The sequence below is a fragment of the Python bivittatus genome, unplaced genomic scaffold (genome assembly GCF_059951505.1).
Source record: "Python bivittatus isolate LINGU-HERP-01145 unplaced genomic scaffold, Pbiv_v1 ctg000980_np1212, whole genome shotgun sequence".
Lineage (NCBI taxonomy): Eukaryota > Metazoa > Chordata > Lepidosauria > Squamata > Pythonidae > Python > Python bivittatus.
The window spans coordinates 24,661,961-24,689,327 of NW_028277125.1; the positions used below are offsets into that span (position 1 = coordinate 24,661,961).

A 27,367-nucleotide genomic window follows, 5' to 3' on the forward strand; every position below is an offset into this window, starting at 1 on the left:
ACTTCCCTGCCCACAAAATGCTGCGCTCCGGTGGGACTTTACATTTTCCGAAGAGGACTCCCTGAGCGAACCTGTTAGTAACAGGTATAGTCATGCTTAATATTAAACCAGCATGGAAATATTTTATTTAAAATTTTTTTTTAATGGTTTTAGATACACATTACAGAAGAGAGCGAACGTGAAAGTTTTTTGCAGGCGGCAGCCGCCGCAGCGCCTCAACGTTGCGTTGGACTGAGCCCGAGCTCAGCGTAAGGACTGGCTCGAAGCTCGCTCGTCTTCAGCGGCAGAAGAATCAGAGCGGGAACGCTTGATGCTGGAGCTGCTTCTCGACGGGGAGCTATCGCAGTGACGCCAGCGGGGAGGGAAATTCTGTCCGGCGGGCAGCGAAGCCGGGAACTCCTGGTTGCGTCGACGGAGGGCGCTAGGCGAGGAAGATGCTGCTGGTGCTGTCGGAGGAGCACAAGGAACATCTGGGCTTCCTTCCCCAAGTGGAGAGCTCAGGTAGGATCGCTTTGAGGGCTTGCTGGGCTGCCTGCCTGCCTGCCTGCCTGCCACTCGCTTCACTTACGGCCTCGCCCACCCTGGGCCTCCGTGGCTCCAGGGACCACGGGCCTTCCTCGCCCCCTCGCTTGCATCCCGCGGTGGGACACGGAAAAGCGCGTGGGGGATGCGCGGAACTAGCCCTGCTACGTTGGGGCCTACACCACTACGCAAGCCTTTGCCTGTTTATTTGGGAATGTTCAGTGGGGAGTATTGGAGTATTTAGGGCTGCGGCCTGGCAGAGCGTCCTGGGTATGTTTGCTCAGCTGAAAATACCCGTTGGATATCCTTAGGGTTTGTTTCCAAGGAAACGGAGATAGGATCTCAATTTGAAAGACAAAAATCAACTCGTGGTTAGTAGGGGTTTTTTTTCAGCATTGCCAGCAAAGATGCTTGTAGCAAATAAATGCATATGCCCAATGAAAATAACTCTCCTCCCCCTGCTTTTGTAGTACTACAATTATTTATTGCAAGTAGGCATAAAAATCCTAATGTGGTTGTTTGCTTGTTGATGCTTAGGGCTGTGGCCTGCTTAAAGCTTCTCTCCATCTTATGTTCGCTTTATTTTCTGGTGTATGCTATGTAGGTTTATGATCACTCTTGACTTTAAGCCTAAAGCAATAATAATAATATAAAGTTATTCTATAATTTGACGTAATTTAATTCTCCAAATTTAACATGAAAGCTATTCTAAGATAGCTTTAGAGCATCTTGCATAGTTTTCAAAGACCAAAAAAACTATACATAATGCAAAAAATAATTGGTTCTGTATATTCAAGATCGAAGTATATTATGTAAAAACATTTTTTAAATGAAGAGCACAGAGACCATAAATCTAAACAAGAAGCAATTCTTGTAATTAATGTCTATTCATGTATCTTAATATGCTTTGTTAAATGTTAACGTACCAATAGAGGCGAATATGTGTAGCTCAGGGTTGAACTGTGGAGTCCTTGGGGTTCTCTGAGCTTGGTTCTTTACTTGCAAACATTTCATTACCCGGCTAGGTAACATCTTCAGTGCTAAAGTGGGTTGGGGTTTGCTCTCTATTTATATACTTTATTTATATATATATATATATATATCAGTATATAAACAGAGCAAACCCCAACCCATTTTAGCACTGAAGATGTTACCTACCCAGGTAATGAAATGTTTGCAAGAAAAGAACCAAGCTCAGAGAACCCCAAGGACTCCACAAATGTTAATGTCTGCAGAAATTCTAAGATGAAAAAAAAATTGTGAAACTTGCAGTTGATCAAAAACTACTTAAGTTGGGAATGACTTTGCCTTAGCTATTTTATTTTGTATTTTACTTTTTTGCAATTAAATATTTTTTAAAGTAAAAAAAAGGTATTTAATTTTATACATTAGTTCACATATTTGGTTAAGTTGTGGTTTGGTTAACCATAATTTTTTTTAAGTAAAGCATAATTAGCTGGCTTCATGTAACAAAAGTCAGAGTTTACAACCTAGAAACTGAGTTTGCACAGCACAGTGGTTGTGTTATATAGTGTGATTAACCAGCATATAGAATTAACCTGTTTGTAGGTTCACACAATACCTTGGAGAATAGAGTAGCCAAATGGGGTGGGTTTGTACAATATACTAAGGGTTACAAAGTAACCCTAACAAAGTTAACACTAATCAAGTTTAGCAAGTTTGTGATTGCCTCTGTGTTGTGTGAACATAGCAGCCTAGTTCACCAGACTGCACAATGACTTAGCATAATGTGAGAACCTAATCATTATTTCAGATAAAATAGATTGATCTTCTAATCCTCATATTGCAGATTAATGTAGCTAGCTTGCAGTTACAAATGTTCTAGCAGAGACAATTCCTGTGTCTGCAATAAACCCAATTTTATTCATGCAACAAATTGGACCAAACTAACCATATGAGCTGAGTTCAGATGACATTCAGTGCGATATTTGGCTCATTTTGGGATTCACCGGACCATGTGAATACATCTGATTTTTGAGCTAGTGACTTTTCAGTTCACATTGGAGTTTAATTATACAGTAATATTATTAGGAAGCACACTGTGGCTGCCACTCCACAAATGCTTCAGAAACTCTCATCACTGCCAAAGCTTCCCCACCCAGGTCCAGTTCATGTGCAGTTTGTATATGTGCAAGGTTGACAGCTCTAACTCTATGTTCAACTGCAGAAACTTGTAGAGGTGAAATAATTTGCAGCTTACTATTCCCTGTACCAACTGGTTGGGTGTTCAGCAATTTGATTACTTGTTTTATGTCCACATGGGATTTATGTCCACATTGGCTAAGGATCTTGTTAGTGGACTGTGTAAAACATTCAGAAGAAGTGCTTTGCAACATACAGGAATGTATGTGAAGCACTTCTTTTTGAACTGCTAAAGCAGCTGTGTGTCTTCATCCCAGTAAAGTGATTCATGTAGAGGCAGCCAAGACCAGTTTATAAAGGTAGCAGTGCAAACATTGCAAACCATATGACTGCTTTAATGTTTCAAAAAGAAGGGATTTGCAAAGCTCCTTTTTTGAATGCTTTGTACAACCATATTTACTATTGCTTTCATTCATTTTTGAATTAAGAGTCTCAACTACCCTTTCTAGATTATAACTGTGGTTATAGATAGAACCAGGTATTCTTTTGGGATAATTAGAATGAATTATAGACGTGTTGCATCTATGTAATATTTGAGCAAAACCAAAACATTTTTTCTTGTTACTTTGCTTATTCTTGTCCTTTTGGGAAGCCACAGAGTAAAAGGAAGGGCAGCATCAATTTTAGATATTGTCTCCCCTACCCTCACAAAACCAAGGGAACAGCTGTCAAAAAGTGGAATTTTTTATTTTTAGTGAGACATCATGATGATGATGATACAATACTTGTATTATAAAGTATGATATAATACTTTCTTCAAGGGAAATAAACCAGAGTTCCTGGATGATATGACAGGGAAAACCAACCACAGACATAGATGCTAAATTGGTTAGCTGTGCCTGTTGACATGCAGTCATGGCACTATTCTCAGTCATGGCAGTATTCTGGCTTATTGTTCCAAGGGAACATGCTCATTTTGTGATCCAAATAGTATGATAGTGTTTTGATAGGTATGTGTCAAATATTTCTAACATAATTTTCTGAGAAATTCTGGTTTTCCCAGGAAAAGCAGTGGTCTTGGGCACATTGCTCTGTTGCTGCTACTTGGCTTTTGCTGCTAGTTAAATAAACCACTATGCATAGCTAGTTTAATGTTATGTACCTGAGCCCTGCCTTATTCCTTAAAACCACCATCAGAAGTCATGGCTTCTTCTTGGATTATGGTTTATTAAGAGAAGGCCAAGGCAGCACATAATACTGAACAAACCACAGATGGTACCATTCAGGTTTATTTAGCTGACAGAAGGAACTACACATAAGTGTTTTTGAGTAGTGTGCATTAGTTTAATGCTTATTCCCAAGTAAGCCAGAATTTTTTAGAACCTGGTTGACTGTTCAGTGGAAAACCTGACAAATAAGGATTACGTTTTATTCTAGTATTTCATAATGTTTTGCTGATTCCTTGTATTTGTCCATTTCTACCCACATTCACTACTTGCTAAATTTCCCTACGTAAATTCAGAAGTAGACTCATAATTTGCTGTGGATGGAGATATGCTGTATTAAGATGGATTACTCTTAAAGGAGAATTTTCTATTTCCCAGTCATAATCTCATTATGGTTCTTCTTTTTTTCAGTTGTCAATGAATTTGGTCGTATTGCTATAGAGTTCTTAAGAAAAGGCACAAACCCCAAAGTCTACGAAGGAGCAGCAAGTAAGAATGAGGGCAGTATGTTTTCATAGGACCTTGTGGCTATAAAAGTAACAGACAGAAATAGACACAGATGTTGATGTAATGGTGTTAGCCCAATAAACAATGATTAATTTGAACCAGGGATGAGATTTGTACCTTGGTCCAAAATAGGTTAATATCATGGATTATAAAAAGTTGTTAAACTAATTCTGCAAGTTGATTGGCATAGGAAACTTTGTTGGAGAAGTTAGGACAAGAAAATACAACTTACTTTGGCTTGAGGGCTTTGTATGGTATGCTAAAGGCCACACTCCAAAAGGTATAGGGTAACTTTATTTTTTCCTTTGATTATTTAATTGTTAAAGCTTTTATTAATTTATTGTTAGGGTTAAGATTTAATTTATCTTTAAATTTTATTGGGGAGAGGAGTAATAGCAGAATTTTCCTTACCATTAGCCATAGCATTTTTTCTTGATCAACAGAGAGAGACTTGTTTCATTGTTAACCCCCTATTGATAAATAGAAGAACTGCAACCTTTTTTTAAGTTCAAAAGAAGTGCAAGTGAAGAAGGGAAATCAGAATAAGCAAGACTTTTTTTGTTTTTTCAAGGGTATAAGGAAACAAAGATTTGCTTGGATTTTTATTTGTTTTAGAGTATGGAGGTTTTTTTCAAGAGGTACATTTTCTCCCTTAAAATTCCCAATATTAAAAAGGGGGGGGGGCAAAACTTTCAGCCTTACCCCAGTTAAGTGGTGTTTTCACCCAATTTCCCATCCACCATCAAAGCACATTCGCTTTGAGTTAAGATATTAATGCTGATGTTAAGCATAGAAGAAAAACCAGTAAGGCACTGAAGGGGGACAGTAAAGTTACAAAGGTCATTTTCAGTTAGAAAAGGCCTGATTACATTCTTGTAAATGAGACTTCTGAGATTACACACATGCAAATGTTTTAAACCTTTTTTAAAAAAATTTATTCAGTATTTTACTAAAGCTGACTAAAAAGGGGTAGATAGCTTAATTTATATATTAGGTGCAGAGGAAGGATTTCAGTTCTCTGTTGAGTTCAGAGGAAAAATGAGGCATTCCATACTTCTTCTATCAGCCTGCTGGCTTGTCTTTGTGCAATTCGTGATTGCTAAATCAGTGCTTAAAATATGAATCTGACTTGATGGTACTGTAAATTACAAATTATCAAAATAAACTCTTAAGCTTCTTTGTAATGTGCTGAAAGCAATTTAGAAAGTAAAAAGTAAATGTTAATGCATGCTTACATCTATAAATTCAGGAAAAAATATTTTCATATAGTTTTGTTTGTAACATTTGTTACTGTGTGGTTTAGAAATGGCGGAGTAAAGCTAGCTTGTAAATGCAAAGCAAAAGGAAGTTCTGAAAACACATAGGTAAAATGAAAGGTATACCTCTGATTAATGTGCTCAAATTCTTTTTTCCAATTTCTTACAAAGTAGGAACCATGTTCAGATATCTTCTTCAGCTGTTGTCAAACCACTGCACTTGAATTGAGATTTCATCAGAACTGGTGCAGCAGTTTCAGAACTAGATTTAAGCTGGCAGTGTATTCTCTGGAAAAAAAAAAAAAAGGGTTCAGCCTTAACATTATATCTCATGTTATGGGAATGTCACATATGGTAAAGTAGCATGTTAGTTTTCCATAGACATGGGATATTTCACATAAGAAAGCATATAGGCATGTTGTTCCCAGTTTGCATTCTAATCAGCAAAGGTCTGCCTTTCTAAGGTCTTCATTCATTTTATTTTCTGATAGTTCATGAAAAATGGGAAATTGTTAGCTTTAGAGGAAAAACATTTATTAAGCTCTGATCTCTAGTAGACTTTCATATGAATTTCAATGGACTGTTACAAGCTAAAGATCTCTTTGTGCCTCTCTTTTCAATCATTGTTAATCATTTACATGCAGAATTCAAGACAGCTTACTTCCTAATAAATATATTTAGCTTTGCAACCCATGCTTATGTTTTCTAGCTATTTGTTATTATAATTAATTATTGTGACTTGTTTCCTTTATTGGCACTATATATGTTCTATTTCTGTGGTGTTTTCTTTTTTCATTTTTTAGGAAAACTTAATGTTAGTAGTGAGACAATTCAGCATGGAGTAGAAGGATTAACATATCTTCTCACTGAGAGCTCAAAACTCATGGTAAGTGGTTACACAAAGAGTTCTATTTAGAGAAATAAGCAGATACTTTAGATTACTTTGTGGAAGAGAATTAAGTGTGCTTCACTTCTACAAAGGCGTGGTGTTTCAGATGAAAGTTTAAACATTCCTCTGGTTTTGGGGCATTTACTATTTAGTTGCTAACTTTTTTCACCAGTTCAGGTTTCATTGACTTTAAGAGCAGTTATTGGTGATCATCTGCATATTTGAAAATCTTTATATGCTGATTTCTGCTGACCAATCATATTTCATAGGAGGAGACATGATCTTTAGAACAAGAAATAGATTTGGAGCAAGGAAGAATGCAATAAAAGCAAATGAAAATTCACACATTCTGCATTTTGCTACTTTTTAGATATCTGAGATAGATTTTCAAGACTCAATACTTGTATTAGGATTTCCTGAAGAATTGAATGTCTTATTACTTCAGCTGTATCTTGACAACAGGAAGGAGATCAGGAATATTCTGAGTGAACTAGCACCAAAGCTTCCTAGTTATCATAATCTTGAATGGAGACTAGATGTACAGGTAAGCATACAAACATTAGTAGATATTCACAGATTTCTCTCAGTTCCAATATGACCTAAATTTGTTTGTTTATTTCAAATTATCAAACATTCGTTCTTTCCAGATGATAAAGATAGCAGTGTTATGAAATCATGCATATTTTGTCATATTATTATTCACAGGAGGGTACTATAAAGTGAAGTAATAATGCTTGTTTTTAATATGTACTTTTAATATTTATTTTATTTAACTGAGTCACTTTTGTGAGATGGGTGGCTATATAAATTTGCTAAATAAATTAATAAACTATGTAAGTTAACCATTTATTCATTAGTACAATGCAACTTGCACCTTCAATCTATTCATATTAAGAAAATGTTCCTGTATATTTCCCATCATTCCCATACTGTTGCATTTACTAGCGCAACAGTATATCCTGCTCCAGGCAAATTATTGGCATTTTATTCAAATTGCATCTTATTTTGTAATAGAAAATTTGGACTATATGTTGGTCATTTTAAATGGTAATGTAATGAATTATTCAAAATGTAGTTTAATTAAACTTTAAAGAAAATTAAAGTTGATCCTAACAAGAATAATAAGTCATGTACACATTCTAGTCTAATAATCAGCCACTAAATTGTTTAGCAGCCCATTCTTGAAATAAGAACTAGGGTAACATATTTGCACACGCATTCCATAAATGTACACACTTGTATGTTTGGTGAGGGGGGATGGACTGCCTAAGAGTGATTGACAGGCCCCTATAGAAGTCTTTCTTACAAAGGTAGTGTAATGTCTTCAAATTCTCCCTCTCATGTTCTTCTGTTGGCTTTATAAAATATGCTGTTTGTCAGCATGGAATAAATTTTGGAACTGATAATCTTGGCTGCCAGACACTTGAGAAAACATTGCTTGTTTTCAGTTTACAGCTTTCATGGGCTGATGTTAGTTTTAGTGAACCATTGTTCACAAATGCCATTTAAAATGTTTGCATTTTATCCTCCTCTTCCTCCCTCCTCCCCAGCTTTTGTGATTGACTGACTGATAATCAAACTTAGATCAACACTAAGTACTATGAAACCTTAATTTGTGTAATTTGTATCAATTTTTATCACATATAACATAAATTGACACAAATCATGTAATTCAAATTTAATGGATATCTGGGTTTAATAGACATCCCCTCCACCCAAATGGGTCATATCTGGATAACCATGACATTTGGATTTTACTTTTTTTGTAAAGTAATTCAGTTGACTTTTTGCTAAATGTCAAAAATGTGTTAGATTCCAGAAAAAGGAATCACAGCATATTCAGGTTGCCTTAGTTATCCATGAAGTTCTGCAGTAACCAAATAACCGCAGAGAATATTGAGACCATGAAAAAACATATTATACAGATGTGCAAAAAACATACTTTACGTCTGCTTTTTTGAGCATACAATGAACAAAAGGATGCCCCAGATAATGATACGTGAAACGCTTTACCATAGATACCTAGTTCTGGTTGAGATTTCCAAACTGCAGTGGATGAATATCAGTAAAACTGGAGTATTCAATAATAATGAAGTAACAGGTGCATGTTGTAATGAACTTATATTTCTGTAAACAATTGCATTATGACTGATGTGAATTAGAAATGCAACTGTTCTTAACTCATCCTCGTATTTGATTTACTATTTTTTTCCCATCTCACAATTTGAATAGCTTGCCAGCAGAAGTCTGAGGCAGCAAATTAAGCCAGCTGTAACTCTGAAGCTACACCTTAATGAGAACGAAAATCAAACGACAAAAGTACTACAAACTGATCCTGCCACGTTGCTCCACCTAATTCAACAACTGGAGCAAGCATTGGGGGAAATGAAAACAAATCGTTGCAGACGAATAGTCCACAACATCAAATAGTGTTTTCGTTACAGCAAATCTGTATCATTATAGGAAGCAGCGCTTCACCCAGTTCATCTGGACCAGTCAGGGCGCTATTCCAAGATCATAAAACAATGCTTACTGGTTGAAGTTGATTGGGTGCTGGGTTGATAATGCTGTCAGACGCAAGTTAGAATAACTCTCATAAACTTTAATCAGAAAAATAGCTGAATATGTGAGCTTTTTCTATTTTATGTATAACATACAACAATGTTTATCGACCAAACTTTTTCTTTTTCTTTTTCCAACCTTTAAGAATAAAGGAATGCATATATTAACATTTTACAGTATATGTCTTTAGACTTCAGACTTGTTTCTTACAGTTACTGTCTTATTCAGGGCAAATTACTGCTCAGTGAAATAGAGTTTTGTCATACCTTAACTGCTAACTGATGTTATTGTGAAAAAGGCAATTACAACCATGCATGCTAAAAATTATTTCATTAAAACAAGGAAGAATGTTTGGTTCACACAAGATATTTTTGTTTGGACATTCCCATGTGCATAAGCTAGGCAGCTGGACTGCTCACTTACAGAAGAAAAAGAAAAAGCAAGTAATGAATCCTTTTAGAAATGATAGTTGTCACTAATATGTATACAATTATGTTATTGGAAACAGTGACTAGTCTCTATGTAAGTGTTCGTTTTTAACATTTGGTATGGTCCCAGTTCTCTGTCTTCTCCAGATACAGGAGAAAAGTTAATAAAGGGGCCTTTGGCTGAGAACTTGGCAAGTACTGGACAGGCTTGAGTTAAATGGATTGATAGTTTGATTTGGGGATTACTGGATATGATGACTACTTCTAGGGTTTAAAGTAGGAGAAAATGTTCCTTTTCTAAGAACGTACAAGGCTTATTCCTCTATGAAATATGTCCAGCCTCTTTCCCCAGCTTCTCACTGCCTTTCCAGGCTATAGTCTTCAGCTTTATTAGCATAAGTCTTCAGTGAAACTTTGTTTTAAAAAAAATAATTTAGTTAAGACAACAGCAATACAATCCTACATAAGTTTACTTGACATTAAGTTCCCCCATGCTCAGTCTTACTCCTAAGGAAATCTGTTAGGGTTGCAATCCTAAAAAATACCAATTGAGTTTAATTCCTGAACTGGAGAAGTTCTAATATTAAAATAATAGCACATTTGTTTTTAACTGGCAGAAGATTTCCCTGTACGGTAATTGTACTGACCATCCTATTACACATCTAACCTATCTCAGTTAAAGACAAATCAATTCTATTTGCTCAGCATGCTAAACTTGGCTAGTTTTAAGCTTGATTAGGGCTTTTTTGTGGTTTAAGCTTACCCATCCAGTAAGCATCATGGCTAGGCAGATATTTAAATCTGGATCTTTCTACTTTAGGCTTAACCAGTATGAGTGCTGAATTAATAGCATTTTTGCTACATTCACATTGGCTCTCATTTAGCAGTTTTATCTTTTTTAAAAAATAGCAGGTTGGTGAGCCAGAAAGTCTTACGTGGATCTTAAAGTACATATGGTGATAGTGATGCTCTTCTGGAAAGATTGAGATGCAGCTTCTAGAATGGAACTAAAGGTTCATTCATACATGGCTCAGATCAACTTGTCTTGTAAGATGCTGCTGAGATTTTTATTCAGCCCTGTCACCTGTAAGAATTGGAAAGCTGAGGAACACTGAATGGGTTGATGGAGAATCTGTGGCCCTGTAGCTGTTGTTTTATTCCAGCTCCCATTGACCAAGTGAGCACAGTCAGCAGGAGGCATAGTTTAATATTTGAAATCTATAGATTTTTCACTCCCAAGCTAAACCTATCCACTATGGATGTTTCTGTGGCTTGATTCACACATTGTGCTAAGCTACAATATGGTTGGTTTGCTTTGGGTTTATGTGTGGTATGAACATGCTATGTTGGCTTTATTTAGTGCCTGCTCAAGGATAGATAGTACTAACCCAGTAACTGCTATGCTGCTTCACTCTTAGCTTGGGAGCAAGATGCAGGCAAAGTGCAATCAAGGAGGGAAACGGGGTGAGTAGAGGACATAGACATGCCACGGAAAACTGCAAGTGGAACTAGGGCCTGTGAATGTTGAAGTAGCTTGGCTTGCAGCACTATCAAACTGCTTTTTCCAACTGAAAACTCTATTGAAGTATGAAAGCCGATTTGGCATCAAACAGCCGATCCAAGTGGAATATCTGGACAGTCGGCTGTTTCAGTCCTAAATCCGTTGCATCCTGGCTGTGGATTACTTCTTAGCGAAAGCCCCAAAAGGAGCGGCTGGAGGAAGCCCTGGCACGCGTTTTGCCTTATTTGTTAGTCATAACCCTGCTCGATTTCCGCCCGAGATTCCCGTAAACTCCCTAAGCCCACCCCCAGGAGGCTCCTGTTGCCCAGCTGAAAAATCCAGCGGGGTCCGGCTCTCTAAAACGAGCTGTGGGAGGGAAAACTGGCAAGTGGGTGTACCGTGTAATCGGACTGGTCCTAGACGCTGAGCTCATGAATAATGCAGCTGCCAAACTTTCTGCGCCGCCCTAACTCTGAGAGTTTTGGGTAAGTTTGTTTAGTATAGTCGATCGCGCGGCCGCCACCGTGGAAGTATCCAGCCCTTCAAGGTCTACGGGATGGGTATGTAAAAGAGAAGAGGGACCACCTACCCTCTGTCCCGCAAGGTCGCTTCTTTGTCCATCCTTTGAGACAGACAAATAATGATAGAAACTGTTTGAGCCTGGCCGCCCTCTGCATGCGCGAGGGGGAAGACGAGGACGTCAGGCCTGGAGCAGAGCGCGGCTGAGATTTCAGGAGAGTGCGGCGTTCTAAATCCGAGCGTTCGCCTCTCGGTGCTCGAAGTCGGAACGGCCATCCCGCGGGATCCCCCTTGCTTCGAGTCCCAGGCCCTCTTTGGAATCCCTCCCTTCCTTTCGTGACAGCCGCGGGAGAAGATCTCGCTCCTTCGTCCTTTAAAGGAGCTGTTTTTTTAGGGGGAGTTGTAGCAGATCTCCGAAGTTCGGAGCGGGAGGGGGGAGTTGCATAACTTTCCTTCGGGGCTTGACTTGGATTTGCTTCAACTGTTCTTGGAGATTCTGCGAGATAAAGATACACTTTGGGGAGGGAGGGGATAACTGCCTTGGATTTTCTGCTTGAGGCCTTTCGAGAACGAGGGGGAGAAAGGTCGAGAGCGCTGTGCTTTGGAAACTTATCGCCGCAGACCGATTCCAGCTCCAGGAACCTCGGAGCGGGGGAGGCTGGAAGTCTGCAAGACAACTTTCGAAGGGGAAATCCTGGCCTGCCGGCTCTGATTCGTTCCTGCTTCCAGACCCCCTTCCTCTCCCCCTTCGCGAGGTCTTGCGGTAAACTTTGGTGGCTCAAGGTAGGAAAAATGAATCCCGCTGCCGTCCCTCCCCCGCCGGGGCAGCAAGTGATCCATGTCACCCAGGATCTGGACACTGATCTAGAGGCTCTCTTCAACTCCGTCATGAACCCCAAGCCCAGTTCGTGGAGAAAAAAGATCCTGCCCGAATCCTTTTTTAAGGAGCCCGATTCGGGATCCCACTCCCGCCAGTCCAGTACCGACTCGGGCAGCCACCCTCCCCGGCTTAGCAACGCTGCCGTTGGGGTCCACCACGTCCGCTCCCACTCTTCGCCAGCTTCCCTGCAGCTGGGCACCGGCGCTGGAGCCACCCCGACTCCGGCTCAACAGCATGCCCACCTCCGGCAGCAGTCCTACGACGTGACGGACGAGCTGCCGCTTCCTCCCGGCTGGGAGATGGCGCTCACGCACACGGGCCAGAGGTACTTCCTCAAGTAAGTAAGAGTGTGCGGCGGAGGGGCGGGCGGGCGAGGTGCTAAGCGGCCGGCCGGTGCATGGCGAAAAGTTGAGGGCGATTGTTGAGTCTGGGAGGGGAGCTGCTTAGAGAGGCCCGGAGGCGACTCCAGGTAGGCCTAGTTGGCACACGAACTTGGAAGGCAGGGGTGCCATGCCCTCTTATTTGAAGGGAGGCCATTTCCTTTCATTGCAAAAACTTCCCAGTATCCAGCCAACTGGCCTGATCTGGAAAAGCTAAGTAGGGTCAGATCTCATTAGTATTTAGATGGGAGACCACTAGAAAATCCTGGGACCGTAGACCAGACGGGGAAGGTTGGAGAAAGCCATGGTAAACCATTTCCATAGCATTGCTAGGACTAGTCCAGAGGCCTGTCCCTGAAGTTAGCAGCAGAGCTCGACTCTTCTCTTTGATGAAAAGGCTTTGCCAAGGAAATTCAGAGAATCCCCTCCCATTTTGAACCTTGTTCGGATGCACCTCTGCCTCTCCTCTGAACAGCGGACGGAATGGTGCTGTTGGGCATCTTGGTTACGTCTAACAAATTGCACAAACTTTTCAAGAAATGTCTTACAGAAGACATTTTGGACTGTATGAAGTGGCTCACTGTAATGAAAGATTTTGCATATGCTCAGAGGAACTTACCTTTTTACTCCATGGTTGGGTTTGCGTAACCAGGCCAGCTAAAGATTTGATGTCGGCATTCTCACAAATTATCAAGCTTGAGAAGTTTTAAACTTGGTTAGGGTTTTTTTTTTTAAGGCTTAATGTGTTGTGTGAACTTAGGCTGTTGGATAAGTTAACAATTCAATACATTGAACAAAAATGGGTTAATTCAGTTACCAAGCTAAACATGTTGTTGAACCCAGCCCGTGTGTATTTTGCCTTTCCTTCCCAGGTTAGTGTACAGAGTCATTCTGCTGTTAGGTATTATTCATTTTTTAAAATGTTTATTATGATCATATCCTGCCTTTTCTCTAAGGAGCTCAAGATGACATTCATTAGATCATCTCTCATTTTATCCTTACAATATCAACCCTATGAGAAAGGTTCAGTTGTGAGAAAATCACTGGCCAGATCACCATGAGGTCCCTGGTTGGGAGGGGACTTGAACACGGGCCTCCCAATCCACTTCACCACACTGCCTCTCCTTAGTATCCAGCTGGTAGCCTGTAAGCTAGCCTAGGATATGAGTTGCTATGGGATTTCAAGTTTGCTCTGTGGCTGAATGAGGATTTGAACCTGAATCTCCTCTGGTTTTACATTTACATTTCTGAGATGTTAATCGTAGTATATTACTCACTCTTCCAAGCTTCACTCAAATGTACTTTATTCCTCAAAATGGCAGGAATTATGTGTGCAGAACTTATGTGAGCAGTGCACCTCTGCCAGAGAGGTCTCCATTGTCCTCATCACCACCCATATATCAGCAATAAACAGAAATATGGTTTACAACAATCACCTTCAAGCCATTACCTATTTTTAGTGTGTTATGATGTTTGTGAAAAGGTGGTATATCAAAGTTAAAAATATATATTCCAGAGCATCATATTTAGTTTTCTAAATAAAGAAATAAAATGGCTACAGAATGTTTACAAACCACAATGGCATGGTTCTTTGGATTTTTCCAAATCAGAATCAGAAGTCAGTGGCCTGATTCATATAACATTCTAAGCCATAAACTATCTTTACAAACTACATCGGAATGGTTTCTATGGATTTTCTAAGTCAGAACCAAACACTGTTATGGCTTAGTATATGTACAAATCTAGGTGTCTTTGGAGTTTTATGTGAACCAGAAAAGGACAGTTTTGCAAATGCATGCTATTCTCAGTCAAGCCAGGAGACCTGGATGGTGTCAGCAGTGACACTGTTGGGCCACTGAAATTCCAAGAGCTTCATGAAGATGCCAAGTCTTTATTCTGGTCCTACAGAAGTGACATGACTACAAGTCATGTATTTTGTTTCCTGCTTTTTCCTGTCCTAGCTACCCCAAATGTCAGAGGAATGGAACAAGATGTTGCTACATGATGCGTGCTTACAGGCCCTGAGTTGTGTCAAGGAAAATTAGTTCTGGAGCTAAAATCTGGTGAGGGTAAGGTGAGGGCTAATTAAGAACTGCCTCCCCAGTACACAGGAATTTAATAATGTTAGCAAAGGTCAGTAAAAGAACTATTGTGTATGTTTGGATTTAGTTTGTAACTAATTTAGAACTATTTTCCATGGTAGGATTTAGTCATGTCTTCACACAAGGAGTCCAGAAGATGGAAGAAATAATAAATAATAACAATAATAAATAAATGTGTGTGAAGTGACAGCTAGAATTGTTTTGAAAATAGAACAGTAGCATTTGTGGATAAGAGTGAATTCTAAAATATGTTTCTCCAAAGAAACTAGAGAAGTGATCAAAGTCAACCTTTGGTGCCCTTACATTAAAGAAAAGGAACTTTAGCAAAGACATGGGTAGGGGGAGGAGGGAGGAAAAACAATTTTTTGATGGACAATGTTTTGTTTCCACAGCTTGTAAAGACCTGTAAGTTGCTTTATGCATTCAGATACAGTAGATACATCTGAACCCATTTTACTGAGACATCAGTAGGGTGTATGTGGTGAAACGGGACTAGACAGATTAAAAGGAACTAGATGGGGATGGCACTACTCAGAAAAAAATAAGTGTAGAATCCAGTGTTCCCCCTTCTCTTGGTAATCTAGTCCAATCAAGCTCGCTCCTTATTTAGAGTGCCAGTGATGCTGAATAAATGCCTCTAGGATGCAGTGCATATAGTGGGACAGTCTGTCCCTAGAGGTCTTCCAGTATTCTCCTAGAACAGTGTTTTCCCAGCCAGCAGAATTGTGGGAGTTGAAGTCCACACATCTTAAAGTTGCTGAGATTGAGAAACACTGCCCTAGAAAATTCTGCTGTTGTAGATTTCCTGCAATCAGAAAATGTGACTATTGCTCTACCATGGAATTTTCCTGTCTCTCCATCTTTTCCCTTTTCCTGATAAGGCAGAATTACTCTGCTTATGTGTTTAAGCCAGTGTTTCTTAACCTTGGCAACTTGAAGCTGTGTGGACTTCAACTCCCAGAATTGGGGATGCTGGCTGGGGAATTCTGGGAGTTGAAGTCCACACGTCTTCAAGTGGCCAAGGTTGAGAAACACTGGCTTAAGCACTTGTACGCTGGCCCTAAATAATTTAGCTGAAGTCACAAATGGACTTGTATACTGCTATTTGCCAAAAGTACCTATATTTGGCTATATCAGAGCGGGCAACCTATTGAGGATTCATTTAAAGTTGTTTGGATGGGCCTGCAATGGTACAATAAGGATATATAACATGGATCTAGGATTTTCTATTTTCCATTATATTGTGGGGAGGAGGGAGTCTTTTTTTTTTTTTTTTAAGTAACTGGAAGCACATTTTAGGGCATATACCACATTTTCTCTGGGATTTTAAATTCAAAATGGCAGCCAACTGTGCTTTTTTTTTTTTTTTTTTGCAGTAGTGGTAGAGAAATTTAGAAGTATAAAAGAAAGTTTAGGCAAAATTGTGTGATAGTGTGGAACATATTTGGTTTTTAAAATATGCATATTTTCTCAATAAAAAGACTGTAAGTCCCCATCTTATATTAAATAAATAAAAACAAAATTGCCAAACTCTACCAGAGACCTTATAGTCAGGGTAGATCAAGGATTCCCATCTTTTTGGACCTCAGAACACGTGGAAAATGTTGTAGGAACTCTTGCACAATGATTACAATGGTGAATGTTCCTGCTCTAAAGTTTCCTATTTCCAAGAAGACAATTGTGAGGGATAAAATCAAAGCAACCTAAATTCAAGGAAACAGATGGCTCTGAATTCAAAAATACAAACTCACGCTGAAACCTAGAGATCTATTCCAGCATAGGAAAAAAGTGCAAACCAAGTGCAAAGCAAAAGTGAGATCTGGGCTCCAAATTGTAAATGACCTATTTGCTCCTAGCCAGCTCACCAAAAATACCATGTTGGTACAAAAGCAAATCGATGATGCTCTAAAAACAATTATGCACAGTTACTTTTACTAATAAAAATATAAAGCCTAAATAAAATACTTTCATTAATAACAGCCCACTATAAGGGAGGGTCTGACAGGCACTAAGAAAAGTATCCAAAAGAATAGTGCTATCATGGGTACCACATTTTGTATCACTACTTTCCCCTAGTGTGCTGCTATTTTTTCCCTAAGTCAGGGTTCCTCAACCTTGGCAACTTTAAGACGGGTGGACTTCAACTCCCAGAATTCCCCAGCTGGAGTTGAAGTCCACCCGTCTTAAAGTTGTCAAGGTTGAGGAACCCTGCCCTAAGTAATATATGTGATATATATAGTAACCAGGCACTTAGACTATTATCAGAAAGACTCAGATTCATATTTTTCCTCAGCCATGAAGGCTCACTGAGAGACTTTGGGTGAGTTAGTCTCTCAGAAAAGCTTTCCTAAAGGGTGTTGGTTGTAGTGATAAAATGTTAGGATGCCATGCATGCCATCTTAAGCTCTTTTTAGAGGCCAGATGGAATATAAATTTAACAAATAATAAGGAATGATATGTGAGATTTGGACCCATCCTAAGCAACAGTCACATCTAGTATTTTCTAGACTTTGAATGCCTTGGTTTGCATGACATTTTGAATATATAAATACAATTATCATGTCCTTCTTCTGACTACAAATAATTAAAATTATAATTAGTTGCATTCTGTCTTGAGAGTAAGGTACACTAAATGAGGTAGGGTTATTGCAGAATGAACATGCATAAAATTGGGTTTAGTGTGGTGTCAACAATGTCCTTCAGGACAAGTTTTGAAAGACATTTACAAGAAAGCAGATATATTTCTTTCCAAAGTCAGGATTTTCTTTTTTTTAAATAATTTTTATTAAAGATTTTTATATAAGTAAAAGATAAACATGAAATTATATAGAGTGAAGTTAAGAAAAAAAGAGAGGTAAAAGATGAAGAAATAGAAAAGACAGTGCAGGTAGGAAAAGAAAAAAGATATACTATAAAGAAGCAACTTCTGATAATCTTTACAGCAGTTACAAATTCATTATCTCTCCTATTCTTTAAAGTTCAAAGTCAGGATTTTCCAAAATTGAAATGGCTGTTAGTAATTGCATGGGAGACCCAGGAAATTCCAAAGCTACAGGCCAGACTGGGAATTCAGAAAAGTACCCCAGAAGATGAGAATAGCAATCCACTTTAATTTTGCCATCAAGAAAATGGTATGGATGTATCTATGTGGCCACCAGGGATTGAGCTCTACTTGAGAGTATCTTAGTTAGTTTTCTAAATATAAACAACAGCAAAAACTTGTGGCACCTTAAAAAATTCATTTCAAATTATTCATTTGCATTCAATGCAGGGTTCAGCAAACTTTATGGCTAACTAGAAAATTGGGAAATTGATATTTTTTCAAGATTTGGGGCTATTTTTAAATCCTATTTCTTGAATATTATATTTGGGGGGAGATTGTGGGTGCAGTGTGGCCATCCCCTGTATTAATGCATTTGTGTACACCATTGCACTAGATGAAAGGTGTTATCCTCTGTAAATAGAACAGTAATATATACAAAGGTGTAGAAAAAGATAATGTAAGCTGTGGAGCCAAACAGCATTAAAATCTACAAAGTACAGCTAATCACTATTTGGTTAAAGCTTACCCATTTGAAGAATTCAGCTATATGTCCCTGTATATTTAAATTCCTGTCAAGTGAGGGTAACATTTATTGCACATGATCAGATACTAGTTCATGACTTGTTAATCATTAAGATGCCATAATGATTTTACTACAGTTGACTTAATGCTACCTCCTGAAAGTTTACTCAGTGTATAATGGAGTATTTGTTGTTGTTCAGTCGTTAAGTCGTGTCCGACTCTTCGTGACCCCATGAACCATATCGTGCCAGGCCTTCCTGTCCTTCACTGCCTCCCTGAGTTTGCTCAGTTTCATGCTCATTGCTTCAGTGATGCTATCTAACCATCTCATCCTCTGCCGTCCTCTTCTCCTTTTGCCTTCAATCTTTCCCAGCATCAGGGTCTTTTCTAAAGAATCCTCTCTTCGCATTAGGTGACCAAAGTATCTGAGCTTGAGCTTCATTATCGATCCTTCCAATGAGCAATCAGGGTTGATTTCCTTTAAGATTGACTGGTTTGACCTCCTAGCAGTCCAGGGGATTCTTAAGAATCTTCTCCAGCACCACAGTTCAAAGGTATCAATTCTTCAGCGCTCAGCCTTTATGGTCCAGCTCTCATAGCCATACATTACTACTGGAATAATGGAGCAAATGGAGACTTAACATCCACCACAGAAACACTGTGAATAACCCAGGGCTGAATTACTGTATTGCCAAAAGTAATAGAGAAATAAACTAATCTTTGAAAAGGCTGGTGAAAACACACTGTATGGGATCTGGAGGTGCTGTTTCATCTCTTGCATATTTATACAGAAGATTGCGTCACTGTATTTAGTGAGGAATTTGGTCACTAATAAGTGTGTTTAGGATTGCAGCCTAAAGTAGCTCCATGCCATTGAAATCAATGGGAAAAAGTTATTGATGAATTAAGTCCCATTAAAATGAGTGGGAACAAAAATGAGCACTTCTATGAATGTCTACTCAAAAGTAAACCCACTGAATTGAAAGGGATTGATTCTCAGATGTGTGAGCGCAAGATTCCAGTAATGGCGGGATCCAACCCACTGGCAAGACACTTAGAAATCAGTTCCATCTTACATTGGGACACTTGTCCTCAAAGTGGTATATATTTCCACTTGAAAATAAATGGAAATAGAGCTGGAAATCTGTAGCTTTGTTTACCAAGGAGCAGCTGTGAGTTATAGAAATCTTAATTTTGCAGGCTAGTTCCTGTGGAAAGTTATTGGTGAGTTCTGTCAGAAACTTAGTTATCCCCAGGATCATCCCTTATTGTAATGGAATATCATATCTTAAAAATGGTGAATAGGTTAACAATAGGACTGTGCTTGTTTATCAGAAACATGGCTCCATTGGAATTGATTGTATTTGACTTCATTAGAAATGTTTATATATTTAAGAAATTGTAAGCAGCTACTTGTGATTTAAAACAAGGCTGTTTTGACATTGGGCTTATCTGATGTTAGTCCAAAATTTGGAATGTTGTTTAGAAGCTGGAACTCTTGATATTCCATCTCATTCCTTATGACCATCTAGACTAGAAGACAACTGGAGAGAGGAAAAACCTCAAGAACCAGCAATCCTTACGAAATAACGGTTAAAAGGGGCTACTTTTTTTCTCAAGGTACTCATCAGAAAGGGGTATCTGACACTGCATATTCTATTTTCTATGGATCCATCCACAGTATATTTCAGTTATTGAATCTGAAAATAGCCTCACCCAGTTGGTTTTTGCTATACTGTAAGTATAAATGTAAAATAACTATAATTTCAAAATGTAATTGAGTTACCCAAATACTGGCACCTGTATGAAAGATGCAAATTAAAATTTGAAGGATGTCTTTTCTACACTATTTTTGCTGTTTTTAGCATACATAGTTTTTAATTTTGCTAATATCAGGGAAGGCAGATGTGGAATGCTGACTTGCTTCTCATCCACTGATGATGTATGCAAATGCTGAGGTTCCAACAGTCATTACAATATGTTTTCATGCTCTTTATGACCATAAAGGCTAGCAACTTTTGTTCTGAGAGTCTCAGGTGAATTCTTTTCCCAGTGCTTTCTTTAGTATGCACTGCTACAGAATTGCAAAACACACAGACAGAAATAGAATTTTTTTGGAGGGAGGAAGTAGAAACAGGAGAACAGAGGTGTCCATTTGCCTGAACAATAGTTCTTAAAGCTGGTGCCCATACTTGGCATCTTCAAGCAGCTACCAGGGCCCAACAATCCCATCAAACTTCTTCAGTACCAATGCTGTGCTCACCCACTGTCCAGTGTCACAGCTGTTGACATCCTTAATATGAGCAACTGGAAGATGCTCTCTGTTTTACATTTCCCACAAAGCCATGTAACATCCAGTGCTACATTAATCCAAGAAATTGTGGGACTTTTAAAAGGCAGATACTTATAGTTGTATCTGGAACTGAGAAAGTAAGGGTGTGTCATGAAACTATTCACGGGCAGTTGGCACGAATGGTATATTTTCATTCTTGGGGAAGCCTCCTCCTTATATTTTCACCAGCTCAAACAAATGTCCAACCTGTGTCATCTAAGCAAGTTCAGTGCAAGATGCTGTAGTGTGTCAGGGAGTATGTGACAACCCTTATGTGAGGTACAACTCTTGTCCCCTCTTTTTTTTTCTACTTTTCTAGAGTATCTTCTTATTATATTTTTCCTATTCTCTGGTCAGCAACAAGAAAGCATGTTCTCGTAGAATTGTACTGTATCTTTATTTTTTTTAATAATTATATGCCATTTTTTATTTTTATGTTTCCCCCCTAAAGCAGATTACATAATAATTTGCAAACTTCTGTCTTAAACTGCTGCTGCCATCATGGGAACTGTTCCTCCTTCTGAATTTGCCAGATGGTTTCTCATGTAAGCCAGCAACCACAGGCAACTTCCATGGTTATATAGTAGTCATGTTAGTAGCTGAAATACAGGGCTTAGCAACTTGCCCGCTATGATGCCCCTGCCACTAAGAATGCAGTCCCAGATTTGCAAAAATGTGTGTACTAGTGTAAGATCAGAATATTTTTGACTCAAGAATAGACTCAAGAAGCTCAGCTTTTGTAGAACACAAGAGTTCCAGTAACTTAATATTTCAGTCTGCACTGCTGATCTCCCAACTATTTGCAAGAATGGCACATTTGGAAATGTCTTTAACAGCAAGGTCTAATCTCAAGACTGCAAGTTCTTCATGATATGTATGACTTTTGTACCATAGTGAACCAAAGCATATTAAGGATACCTGAACTCTGAAATCTGACACATATGCAAACGAAGCAACCATTTTCGCATTAATTTTATCTGCTTTTTCTGATCAAGAAAAGAGTGGGCAATTTACAGGATTAATCTCAGATTGCGGGAAATTCTATCTTCTTCCTCAAGTTGCTTCCTTGAAATACGTCACAGCTAAATGGGCAGATGTGGCTATTTTTTCAAAGTTGCAAGAATCAGTAACTTGTTTTTTGAAAAACAAAAGTGGTTATCTAGATGCTGAAATTAAAATTCTGTGTGTGCAGTTTTGTAAATAAATTGAGAAATTCTTGCTTATTTGCTAATATGTTAGATGATATATGGATAACATTAGATAATTTATAGAGTTGACTAAAAAGACAGGAAATTAGCCTAGTGTGTTCTTGGAAGCAATTCTTATTTACAATTGGGGAACAGATGAATGGCTGTTTACAAGCCTGATACCCAGTATCTATTTCTACTGTTGAAATGCATATTGGAAAATACAGGGCTCTGCCTTGTGCCATGAGTATGCCATAAAATTGTAGCATGCTATATATATTTAGGTATACACATCTCATTATATTATCAGATACTTGGTGCAATGTTATTGTCTATTTCTAAACTGTTCATTTACTTACACTAAGGATACTGTTCTGAGAAACTGCGAAGAAGTTTTGTATAGATTTCCTATATAACTAGAAATAGGTTAATCCCTTCATTCTTTCTTCATTCAGTATAACCTCAACTCCACATTGGCTTTCCTGAGAGTAAGAGCAATTAAGCACTGCATTTGGTGGAATGTTGGTTATAAACAAATACATAAAATGTTGCACTGAAATCAGGATAGCTAATTAACATACAGATAACATAAGAAGCTAGAATTAAAACATTAAAACCCTGATAATTAAAAACTCAAGTGTAACAAGTAATGGCTCCCATCATATTAAAGCCTAACTCAAAAACAAATCAACAGCCCAGACTGTCTGAATAAAAACACTTTTGCCTGCTGGCAGAAGCATAACAGAGAGGTTGCTTGGTTAACTTTTATTGGCAGGAATTCTGTTTCATATTGTTTTTATCCTGAGACCAGCCCAGAAACTGTACGCTGTATACCATAATGTTATATATACACATGCATGTTGTAATGTATATGTGAATATATAAGCACACATATACACATCAAGGCTATTTTTTAAAAAAATACTTCAATCATACTCGATCCCATACGAGAGGGATGTAATTAATCACTTAATATATGGTTCAGAGACAAAACATAAAACTTTTATATGCACATAGAAATTTCTTAGGTCCTCAGATTCCCAGTAGGCTAAAGAAAAGTTGACTTTCTGGTAGATCTAAGTCTTTTCCCCAAAAGCTGATTTTCTGGAAGTTCTGACTACCTCTCCCAATTGTTGTTTAAAGGTCATCTTGATATATCTTGCAAACTAGAAGGGATGCATTGCCTTGGTTGCGTTCAGGTCTTGTACAAACATGTAGTTTCAGCAGGAGTGGTCAAGAATAATAGAACAGAGCAGGCACGAATTCTGCTCTGCTCAGTTTCCTGAAGTCAAGTTGTCCAATGTTTTAACCTGGGCTAATGGTTAAAATGCAGAGAAAAGTATATTTTGTCAGCAAATATATAACGTTGATACTCTTCTTTTGTTTTCTTATTCCATTTACAAAGCTCAAGAAAAATCCAAGAGAAGATATGCAGCGTAATCATATCTATTACTTCTGAGTAAATATCAGATTCACACAAAGCATGACAAGACTTGACAAGACTAAATAAATTGCTTTGTTGCAGACAAGAAAAAGTTGTAGGTAGAAAATCTGTCTTCTGCAGAACATAATAATCAAGCCATGTATATATAGAGAGAGAAAGAGAAAGCAGGCCCCAGGGTTTAAATTCAAAGCTTTTTGTTCCCACCCATTTGAGCCAGTGTACTTTTAGCTATTATTTCCCTGGCCTTCAAAATCAGACTCTTCCATGTTTATATAACAGTTCTGTCTGACTTAAGAATCATTGGTTCCTGCCTCAGGATGGATTAGATTTTGTTGTTAATTATTAAGAATTATCTTGAAGAAGCCAAGCTTAGGTACCTGTGAAGTAAATTCCTGGCAAATCAGATATGATTATTGTCTTTTTCCCCCTATGGTTAATGTAAAACAATAGTGTTAGTGAAATCACTTAGCCTGCAAAAAAAAATAGCATAGACCAGTGGATGTTGGCGTCTCTAATTACTGCATCTTTTTGAGTTCATTTTCAGCTAAACACTTACAAATCATAAGGAAAAAGTTATATTTGGAAACATGCTGATGTCTCTCCAGATGTGGTTTAGGTCAGCCTTCTAATTTAGCACATAACTAGAGTTTAGAGAAACTAAGGTACAACATATAGGATGGTGCCAATTGTGGAAGACTGGTCTAAACTAGAAGGCCCTCTGTGTCTAACAACTTTTCCAAGTAAAAGTACATGAATTTTCAGCCAACATCTGAAAATCTTAATTTGTGCATAAGTGATATTAGACATATAGCATTCAGTATAAAGCTTTAGGCAATGCATAGTCTCTCAAACATAACCCATAAACTGCAGAATAGAGCAGTACTAAATAACCAGGTATGCAGAGATCACCTGATGCAGTTCAGGATCCCAATTTAGAGTTATGGAATCAACAGTGATTTGATCCTATCAGTTTAGAGTGAATCCAAACTACTTTGATGCCTGGATCTGAAACAGTGATGCCTGGATTTGGAAGAAGATTTAGAAAACTGGATCTCCATTCTACCATTGTCTAGCATGAGAACAACGTAATGGCTGTAACATATTTGGTTTTCACCAGAACAGTGACTTATGATGGGATCAAACTTGACAGATTTTGTAGAAAATCATCTATCTATCTATCTATCTATCTATCTATCTATCTATCTATCTATCTATCTATCTATCTATCTATCTATCTCTTTGATGTAATGAAATTCTATAACGGCTGAAGTGACTAGCTTGTGGCCTGATCACCTAGCTATGACAGCTCACAGAATATCATCATGTGGCCATATAGAATAAGAAACTGTGCAACAAGAGAGTGGAGTAACCAAAACCATTTCCGCTTACAAGGCTGCATTGACCAGATATTAGGACCTTCATGCTGAAGAACTTACATAGGTCTTTGGCAGTCAAGCCAGTTAATACCTGGCTCACTGCTGGACCAGAGAGTCCCCATGAAGACAATTTTTCAGTATTCTTGAGATGCAGGAGAAGCAGTTTTCTACTGGCAAGAACTTCTGCTTCATCCTAACAGCCTTCTCAGAGTTCCCATCTTCCTGAAGCAATGACTCCTTGTTGCCTTCCCCCTGTTCTTCAGTGTCGCTCTGAATGGTGGTTTTGTTGCTTCCCCGTGCCTTTTGTTTTCTTTGCTGCAAAAAACAAACAGTGTTGGGAGAATGCAGACCAGGGAGCCAGAGGCAGGTGGGAGGAGGCTGGCTGCCATTTTTTGCAGTTCCCATTGGTCAACTGGGGGAAATAATGGTCAGCTCGGTGGTCAGGATAGAGTTCAGTGAGGAGGGCAGCAATGAGGAAATGCTACAGAAGACATTAGGAATGAAGTTAGTGATGCCATGGAATTACATATAATAAGATTAATATTTCCCATGGACTTTCACTAAATCCAAGAACTAGTATTTACATATATTGCAGTGAAATTGAGCAGACCATGTCCCAGCATTGAATACTGCAAAAGAACCTTGAAAAATCTGTACTTACAGAAATATGGATTGAACAAATATAGTGAGTACCTCACATAATCATGCAATTGTACTTTGTATTTACTTTTCACTTACCCTTAAATAATCATTGATTATGGGTGATTATTAACTTGTCATGTTTACAAGAGATTGAATGGTGGCATTCAAGATTGTGGGTAGGAATTTGATAAGTACTTTATACTGTCTTTGGAATTTCCAGATATATAAAAGGCAATGAATTAGCCACATAGCATATTGTGGTTATAACTTGAAATGAAACAAATTTAAGGAGAGAAAACAAGCACTGAAATATTTTCTGTTACATGAAATTTGTTATGATTTCATTCTTTAATTTGTTCCTCTTCAACTGGCTCACATTTGTATCTAATTACCTAAATTTAGTTGATTTTTGTGAATGAACTTCAGACTCAAATGTTCCAATTCCCTCCTTTTTGTCTTTGAGCAATTCCATAGTTTGCTATGATGTCCTGTTTGGACAAGTGGGTTGGCTTAAACTTAGGTGAAGAGTGAGGAACTGAATCTGGTTTGAGAGCTAGATCCATTTGCTCATCTGCCCTGGTAGGTTGGATGGGATACCACCTGAGATGTCATTAGGTTGTCAATGCACTGCCAGAACTGCTCCATAAACAAAGACATGTTGGAATTCAGAGTCAGTCATGAAAATAAATGCAGAGAGATTCGAGAGTGAAAAAAGGAAGAATGCCTGAACACAATCTATAGTTAAATTGTGCTGATAGCCACCCATTCAGGTGGTTTTAAAACAGTCTGGACAAATTAATACAGGATTGGACAAATTAATATCAGTGATTGCAATGGCACATGACCTGGATATCGGAAGCAACAGTGGAAGAGGTATTGCCCTCTTGCTCATTCATGAGGTTCTTGAATGCATCTGGTTTGCTACTTTGTGGACACAGTAGTGGATTAGATTGACGGTTAGCCTGATTCAGCAAGTCCCTTTTTATGTTTTTATATTCCCCTTTTGGGAAGAACATGGGACAGTTGAAACATAGAAGATCTAGCAGGAACTCCAAATGAGAAAAATCATGGAACAGTTGAAGTAGCTTATTGTATTAGAAGGGTAGTATTTTGCTGAAAATCTCACAAGCTGAAATTCCCCATCACTGCAATGGTCTCCAACCAAGACAAGGAAGCCTAGTTCAAACCATGTCATATACCCCTTAGAAGTGTCCCCGGATCAAGACATTTTGCTATCCCAAGTGATTATGCCCTGCAATTTGATCAATATTGCTATTGTAATGCTATAATATTTTTATTCTGTGTTATTCCAAATGACTACTTGGATTATTTATGCAAAAAGATCAGTGTCACGTGGGAGATGTAAGTCCTCAGACCATTATTTCTTTCTCAAAGTGTCTGCTTGCCCTGAAAATATACAGGCATCTAAAGCAATGATCTACACTGTAAATTGAGTGAATGAGAAAGTTGTGTGTAAGCTCTGCAGTTTGCATACTAGAAAATGCAGCTGTAATCCAAGTATTTCATTTTGTATACATTTTATGACCCTCTCTCATGTAAATATCCTTTTAAGATGCTTCCAGGCACCTGGTCTTAGGGAGTCAGATGCCTCATCTTAGAGAACAATTGACAGGACTTTATAGCAGTTCCATAATTTCCACATGCTGCATATTAAGAGACAACTGGGGTGGATAGGTGCTGTAGAGGATTACTATTATCCATGCTCCTAAGAGTTGCCTTTCCACTGATTAACTCAGCTTGGATGCAGGCAAAGGAATTTCATCTGACCAAAGATGCCTTATTAAAGAATCTGAAGCAGTTCCTAAATAATGGCTCTTCTGTCATTACTTTAAAGCTGCAGTGCTCTGTCAGGGCTTTTCCACATGGGCTCTTTCTCCTGCTCAAGAATCAGCTGTGGACTTCTTTGTTGTGATTCCACCATTTGC

At 38.4% G+C, this 27,367-nt stretch overlaps 2 protein-coding genes across 4 annotated transcripts in view; both read left to right on the forward strand.

Annotated features, from left to right (window-relative positions):
- Positions 1 to 283: 283 nt before the first annotated feature.
- Positions 284 to 9,431, forward strand: COMMD2 (COMM domain containing 2). Of its 3 annotated transcripts, none has more exons than XM_088132081.1 (5): positions 284 to 501; positions 4,263 to 4,340; positions 6,418 to 6,500; positions 6,949 to 7,047; positions 8,736 to 9,431. In XM_088132081.1, exons 1-5 carry the CDS (start codon positions 435 to 437, stop codon positions 8,931 to 8,933), a joined length of 525 nt encoding a protein of 174 aa, XP_087988207.1. In that variant the 5' UTR covers positions 284 to 434; the 3' UTR covers positions 8,934 to 9,431. The 3 variants fall into 3 exon arrangements, with proteins under 3 accessions (XP_087988207.1, XP_025028538.1, XP_007437582.1); XM_007437520.4 differs by having other exon boundaries at positions 294 to 501; positions 6,874 to 7,047; XM_025172770.2 differs by lacking the exon at positions 4,263 to 4,340 and having other exon boundaries at positions 289 to 501; positions 6,874 to 7,047.
- A 1,959-nt stretch (positions 9,432 to 11,390) lies between these two features.
- WWTR1 (WW domain containing transcription regulator 1) overlaps positions 11,391 to 27,367 on the forward strand; it is a 99,703-nt gene continuing 83,726 nt past the window's right edge. Inside the window, exon 1 of the mRNA XM_088132255.1 lies at positions 11,391 to 12,730. Coding sequence (XP_087988381.1) covers positions 12,306 to 12,730 — 425 coding nt within the window. The 5' untranslated portion in view covers positions 11,391 to 12,305. The remainder of the gene's footprint in view (positions 12,731 to 27,367) is intronic.

Bases quoted from the DNA above. Each gene is read 5' to 3' on its own strand.
- COMMD2 (XM_007437520.4), top strand. From the start codon at position 435: ATGCTGCTGGTGCTGTCGGAGGAGCACAAGGAACATCTGGGCTTCCTT. The intron at 502-4,262 runs GTAGGATCGCTT...TCTTTTTTTCAG, and splicing joins TCCCCAAGTGGAGAGCTCAG to TTGTCAATGAATTTGGTCGT. The intron at 4,341-6,417 runs GTAAGAATGAGG...TTCATTTTTTAG, and splicing joins AGTCTACGAAGGAGCAGCAA to GAAAACTTAATGTTAGTAGT.